The 7,334-nt window shown below is 42.0% G+C and overlaps 1 protein-coding gene across 1 annotated transcript; it reads left to right on the top strand.

Moving 5' to 3' along the window:
- The first annotated feature begins 4,392 nt into the window (after positions 1–4,392).
- LOC118790318 (prokineticin receptor 2-like) lies at positions 4,393–6,637 on the top strand. The gene is made up of 2 exons (XM_036547227.1): positions 4,393–4,862; positions 5,923–6,637. The coding sequence occupies exons 1-2, from the start codon at positions 4,393–4,395 to the stop codon at positions 6,635–6,637; spliced, it is 1,185 nt and encodes a 394-aa protein (XP_036403120.1).
- The last annotated feature ends 697 nt before the right edge of the window (positions 6,638–7,334 follow it).

Here is a 7,334-nt window from a genome sequence, read left to right as displayed (position 1 = left end):
TGGCTAGCTAGCATGGTGACAAGCTTATATACACATTCTCTCAGTAAACATGGGGTGAATTGACAACGAATTGGAGGCAACAAGTTGGACAATATGTTCAGTGGAGGCAGTGGGGAGCAGTGGGCTGTCTGTGAGGGGGCAAGTGCCTCTCACCCGCCCCCCATGCCACCCCAGCTGCTACACTCCTGAATGTAGCTGCTATTAGAACAGGCACTGGCATTCATACATTGACTGACATGAAAGTAACCTCCAATTTTTGCGTGTGTGATATTGTGTGTGTCTGTGAGCATATGTGTGTGTGTCTGTGCATTTGTGGGCAGGTGAGTTGGCAACATCTTCTCCTCCATTTCTCAGTCTCTTGAGACTGACAGAGCGCAGGCATGTCCACATATTCCTCCCAAATGACAGTGTAAGTCACAATGTCACACAGTTCAAGGAAATGCACCTCTACTGCTTCTTCCACATCCCTGTGAGGCCCACTGCCCTTAAAGAATATGTCCTTGACTTTTTCTTAGAAATGTTTTTTTTGACGAGATTTTTAATCCATCCTTCCATTAATGAAAAGCCATTCTAGGGTTATCCCAAGAACATATAATCAAGAGGCCATGCATGTTACTAGTGTATGTGGTCTGTCAAACGTGAAATTGAACACACCATGACAGATCCATGGTAAGGCCTGTCTATCGTTGCAGATAGTTCATTTGCACTCTAACGCAGCAGGATTGCTCTGAGGGACCACAGTAATACCAAGTGTAAAGCATGTATTCGGGTTCGCTCTGTGGGGATTTAGAGATCACTTTAACATCAGCCCTTCTGTTGCCTTTCCATTTCTCCTGCCCCCTCATGTGCTGTTACTGCTGTGGTGATTAATATAGAACCCAGATGAGCCTCCGATGCAACTTACATTAGAAATTCTATGTAATGCACGGTACATGTTCAATATTCTCTTTGTGCTGATGATGACCCAATTTGCAACTTCGATCACCATGATAACTGAAAAGGAACATTACATATCATGGCAGCCATTAATAAATAAAAAAAGAAAATTTTTAGATGGTTTAGGACAAAAAGGCATTTATCAGGCATTTAAAAAGGCAATATTGCATCATAGGACAGGGGCCTTTCATATTTACTAAGAAACATTTGCTTTGAAAATCCATCCACAGCATGTGAACCCCCTACAGTTTTGCATGGTGAGTGCCTGTCATGTTAAAACAGCTGCATGTTCATTGGCTTCTCACCTATTGATGCCTACCAATTTCAAGCTGTGTAGCACAGTGATAAGGAGCAGGGCTTGCAACGGACAGGTTGCTGGTTTGATTCTCCGTTAGGGCACTGCTGCTATGCCCTGGGGCAAGGTACTTATCCCGGAATTGCCTCAGGATAACATGTAAAACTGTAAATGAAGTCTCTTCGGTAGGAGTATCTGCTATATTACAGTAACATGCAGACACAATTTTTGGTTCAGAATAAGGATGTGTTAGTGTATACCTTATGTATGGGTATAGCAGGCAATGTGAATGACAGACACATCTCCTTTCTAAAACAGGCTGCATATATCTATTCTAAATTTAAGACTTACATCCAATCAAGTTTTACTATTTGGTTGTACCTGCCAGGCGTTACTCATGTCATTCCATACAGCGATATATTCGCAGAAAGCGACATGTCTACATTACTAGAAGGCAAACGTTTGCGTCATGTTAAGTGCACACATTATCGCCACTAGAGGGAGAAGGGAACGACTCAAGTGTTCTCAATGAAAGGGCAGAGAAGCTGTACGCGATATACAGAACGGTGTATTCTGAGTAGAGGTGCTGCTATCTACTTGAAGAGAAGTACTGTAAGAAGGACGAGCAGGCAGAGTGGGTGAACGCTGAAAATTTTAGTGCGGCATCTACGTCAATATATAACGACGATATTCATGGAAGGTGATGTATTTTTTTTAAATGCTGGTAAGTAACCGGATTATTTTAGTTTTATTAGTGTTATTAGTATGACTAATATGAATAATTAAGTTGATATAGTTCCATTCATAGTTGTAGTTCTTTACCTCCGTTCTTAAATAGATACATATCAATCAGTGCATGATCCAAAAATATATATTTTTTGCAACTATTGAAACAGTGCTAAACGTGCCAAAGGCAAATGCAGAGGAACATGCATATTTTTTCTCTCAGGAAAAAGCATTGTTTTATAAGTAAAGTTGACTTGTGCGCATCATTACTTTAGGGTTGCCATACCTGTTAGGAAAATGCAAATCAGCTACCATAATACCATATAGATTTAAGAGAATAATATATTCAATTTATAATCAATAAATCGTTGATTTTACTTTCAAATAAATGTGTTTGTTTGTTAACGTTTTATCATTTGTGAACATCAGTGGGAACAGCCACAATGAAATAAAAAGGAAATTATGTTCTCTGACTGATTTTGTTCGTGCCGCATTTTGCTTGGATACTTATTAGCTCAAATGTAAATTCTATCAATAAATAAAAACTAATGTTCGTCGTTGTTATATTTGCTGTTTAAATTAAAATGTATTCATATCATTCACCATCCAAGAAAACACTTTTCATCATTCCTTTTTGCACGCAATAACCTGACGAGGTTGGAAGGATATTGGGTATTTTATCTTAACATTTCAAACCTCTTAAATGGCACGAATTCGAAACGAGTATGTTGCACAACTGTCATTAGGCGGGTAAGTCAGAGGGTGTTAATGGCGATACAATGCAGAATTACTGTAATACCCCATCTACGGATGTCGAAGTATCATTGCAGCATTTCGTAGGTGAGAGTAACACAATGATGTTGACATTGTAAAACTTTTCTATAGGAAAACAATTATGGTTTATTGTGTGCGCAGAAAGAGAGGCACAGCTCGTGGTAGAGTTCGCGGAGTTGTGGTATTGCAACGCCACGGGACTAGTTTTGGATGCTTTGGAGGTTTTTGTCCCATATACTGGTGTTGAGTTATTACCAGCAAGAATAATAACAATAATCATAATTATAATAATCATAATGGATCTCATAGCGCATTATAGTGAAGAGTGAGGGCATTAGTCACCTCAACTATCACCAATACACAGAATCCCCTGTGTGATGTACAGCAGCCATTTTGCGTCAGAACTCTCACCACTCATTGGCTATGGGGGGGGGGGGACCTTGGTTTCAAATCCCATCCAAAAGACAGCATCTCCTAAAGCCCAGTGTCCCCATCACTGCAATGCCTCCAGCTGGTGGGCTTACTAACACCACTTCCACTTGCGGTCTCCTCAGGGGGTCTCTCAGTCTCATCCATCAGACAGAAAAGGGTCACAGGGCAGTATGGGTTCGTGACAACATTTCTTTGCTGGTAAAAGCAAATTTGTGTACACTATAGACTTTCTTCTTGGTCCTGAACATCCTTCAGAATATTGTTGAACTCTCTGGTGGTTTATGATCTGGCTAATAATCAAATAGTACAAGGGAGCATGTTAAAATGAATTGGGCAGACTGCTGTAACATCTCAGAATAAAAATTAGGGCATTTTTTGGAGGCACGAGATGAGGTACATACTTGTAACCTAAACAGCTAGGGAATGATTTGGTAATGGTGGATAGTTACATTATTGCCAGTTAGCTAGTGAGCAGTGACATGAGAGATCAAAGTATCTTACATTAGCTAGCTACTGATAATTGAACATGCTCTCTAATCAACTGACGGGCCATATGCGCTGCATGGCCAAGGTAAACTTGCATGTCAACAAAAAAGGTAAACTTGCATGTCAATTCATCACATGTCAATATTTCAGCAGATAGGAGACCTGGTTAGGCTAGGGGAGTAGGTCTTGATAGCAAAATCCTACAATATGCACACAGTTGGGGGTGGGGCATGGAATGGTTGGCTATCAGACATAGGGTGGTACTCACTTTTTTTGCCATGTTGGCAGGTCTGAAAATGGGTCTATTCTTAAGTGCCTTTAAGGGCTATGTCCACATGTTGTGCGGTGGTACATGTAGGCTATTTTATTTCCTCTAAAGCAGTTTGTTTTGGGTGATCATCTGAAGACAGTACAACTTACTGTAACACACCTACTGCATTTTCAGTGGAACCTAGTGAAAAGTAGATCATATAGATGTATTTCTTTTATATTCGTTAGTTTTTTTTGTCATCCACAGCTGGTGTTGCTGGTACAGATGTACCTTGTACAGAAGGTAATGTCTTTGCAGTGTTAGTTACATGTGGACTCTGATGTTATCTCACCAGGATTTCTGTCACTAAGCCTCCAGACTCCGGCTACATTATGAAGACCCTGTGATTCAGGCCTGCAATAATAAATCAAAGTTACAAGTAAAGAAGAGCCAAACAAAAGAACAAAGGGAAAAAACATTTCAGCTTGAAGTCATGGGCGAGCCTAACAGCAGCAGCCTGGCTGCTGCACATAGAGAGTCCAAAGACCACCTGCTCGAGAACCTGCCCAGTTATTTTGCCGACAACTACGACATCTATGACTATGGCGTTCCAGCTGAAGAGGTGCCCGACACCACGCAGGGGCGTGCCTTCTTCGTTGCCACCATCGTCATTGGCGTGGTTCTTGTCTGTATCATGCTGGTCTGCGGCGTGGGAAACATCTTGTTCATCGCCACCCTGGCGCGGTATAAAAAACTGAGGAACCTCACCAACCTCCTCATCGCCAACCTGGCCATCTCGGATTTCATCGTGGCCATTGTCTGCTGCCCCTTCCTGGTGGATTACTACGTGGTCAAGCAGCTGTCCTGGGACCACGGGCTCATGCTCTGCGCCTCCGTCAACTACCTCCGGACAGTGTCTCTGTATGTGTCCACCAATGCCCTGCTGGCCATTGCTTTTGACAGGTGGGTATTTTTCTGTATTGATTCACTGCAGTTTCAGTGAGGTTCAATCACATTTTACAGCAAAGGAGCAGCTCTAAAGCCTGATTTAAGATGGCAGGAATATTGTGTTCAGCTGCGCTGTCCATCGCGTTCCCCTGCGCCCCATTCATGTAATCCATCACTTTAAGGTATGCAGTGACAGTAATCCAGCTTTTGTTGACTGCAGACTTATTCCAAAGTGAAAGGACTGTCACCTTATGATCCTCAGAATAAAAAGGAAATGGAACAATTTCTATGGGATTAACTACATTTTGGTGATCTTGTTGTCATTATGTTGTGACTGTTATTTTCAGCCAAGTCAAATTAACTTTAATCAAAACATGACCTTCAATATCTGAAGGTATGTGAAGGTGCCTATTCACTACAGATATCTACTGTAATGGAATTTCGGAGCTTTTATCTCAGTGCATAAGGTAGTCCTCCGAGAAAGAACAGGCTTTTATGTCCTTTGGAATCCCATGAGTTCCATGTAATATTTTGGTAAGACAGAAATTGAGCTGAGGGCATTTAATTGTGTCCAATTAATAGTTTCAAATGCCTGAAGGCAAACTATAAACACGAAAACATATAAAATTTCATAGTGCATGTGTTGTGAATTACAATATGTATTTGAAAAAAAAACCCTCAAGACTGTATTTCTCACAAAGAAAAGATGCTGAAAGCCTTGTAATGTAGCTGAGAGACAGGTATTTCTTGTTCTCTGTTTCTAAGGAAAATTATTTTATTAATTTGCCCTTAAACAGGGCAATTTATATAGCTTACAATTTTGTATTGTACAACTAAGTCTTTTTTTAAGGAATTTAGATCAAATGTCTCTTACTCAAGGTTACAACAGCAGGGTACATCTCACATGCTAAACCTGGTACCTTCCAGTAACTTAAATTCACTTAACTGATAAAGATGGTAATGTTTATCAATGGGCTAGCAATGTCTGGTCACTGATGCCTCAAATGATGACACAATATCTGCCAGTGATATCCACTAAGCATCCTTTAACAGATTGCATCTCCTTCACCCTCAGGTATATGGCGATAGTCCATCCACTGAAGCCTCGCATGAAGTACCAGACAGCCTATTGCTTGATCACAGGGGTGTGGATTGTTCCTGTCCTCATCTCCATACCATCCGCTTATTTCACTTCCGAGACCATGTACCCGCACAGCACCACCCAGAGCAACAAGATCTTCTGCGCGCAAATCTGGCCAGTCGACCAGCAGCTCTACTACCGCTCCTACTTCCTGTTCATCTTCGCCGTGGAGTTCGTGGGCCCGGTGCTGGCCATGGCGCTGTGCTACGTGCGCATCTCGCGGGAGCTGTGGTTCAAGAGTGTGCCGGGGTTCGAGACGGAGCAGATCAGGAAGAGGCTGCGCTGCCGGCGGAGGACAGTGGTGGTGCTGATGTGCATCCTGACGGCATACATCCTCTGCTGGGCCCCCTACTACGGCTTCACCATCCTGCGCGACTTCCACCCCACCCTCATCTCGCGCCAGCGCAACTCCCTGCTGGCCTTCTACATCATCGAGTGCATCGCCATGAGCAACAGCATGATCAACACCCTCTGCTTCGTCAGCGTCAAGAACAACACCGTCGGCTACCTCAAGAGGATCGTCCTGCACTGCTGGAGGTCTGCTTACCCCGGCAGCAAGGCTGTGGAGGAGATGGACGCCCGCACGTCCTCCATGCGGGTCACAGAGGAGGTGGACTGCATACGTCTGCAGGAAAGGGGAGGTCTCTGACTGACGACACTGTTTACATTGAGTTAGAAGATGGGGGTGGCATTATTACCAAGAAGGGTGCGGTTAGTGACAGTTTAATGGCGGCTACTCAAGGAACAAAAGTTGTCATGTTTACATTGTGTAATTACTCAAAGGGGAATCTCTATACAGTGATACTGTGAATTTTATTTTCATAAGGACTGCATTAATACAGCACTGAGAAAACCTCAGACAGTGAGCAGAAAGACTGTATTTAAAGGCATGTATACCATCTGAATGTAACAAGAAGCATTGTTAAATAGTATTCTGGTCATGGTCTGTATAACTGAAAAGCGTTCAAAGAGTCTTTGTTTGCTAAATATATAAAAATGATGCATTACTATTTGTATTTTTGAAGAAGATCATTTCTGTTAAGGGAATTTGTGGTTTACTGAGGTAAAAAAAAATGTAGTGTTGTGTTTTGACTATGTTTTTTGTTCTCCAGGCAAAAATAAAACCAAACTATTCCACACTGAGCCATCAGCACCCTGAAAGGTTATTTCTTTAGCAGGACTTAACTTCACCAAGTGATATGTCATTATTTACCTTCACATTACATGATTTGATATCAACACAGGGCTTTAATGAAAGTGACTTTTCTGTTCCAAACAAAATGGAATAAATAAAAGTTAGACTTCAAAGAGGACTCATAGTGTCATTTATTCATGCATTGAACTGG

Source organism: Megalops cyprinoides, chromosome 15, assembly GCF_013368585.1.
Source record: "Megalops cyprinoides isolate fMegCyp1 chromosome 15, fMegCyp1.pri, whole genome shotgun sequence".
In the NCBI taxonomy this organism is placed as follows: domain Eukaryota; kingdom Metazoa; phylum Chordata; class Actinopteri; order Elopiformes; family Megalopidae; genus Megalops; species Megalops cyprinoides.
This window is presented reverse-complemented; position numbering and strand designations above follow the sequence as displayed.

Bases quoted from the DNA above. Each gene is read 5' to 3' on its own strand.
- LOC118790318 (XM_036547227.1), top strand. From the start codon at position 4,393: ATGGGCGAGCCTAACAGCAGCAGCCTGGCTGCTGCACATAGAGAGTCC. The intron at 4,863-5,922 runs GTGGGTATTTTT...CTTCACCCTCAG, and splicing joins CTGGCCATTGCTTTTGACAG to GTATATGGCGATAGTCCATC.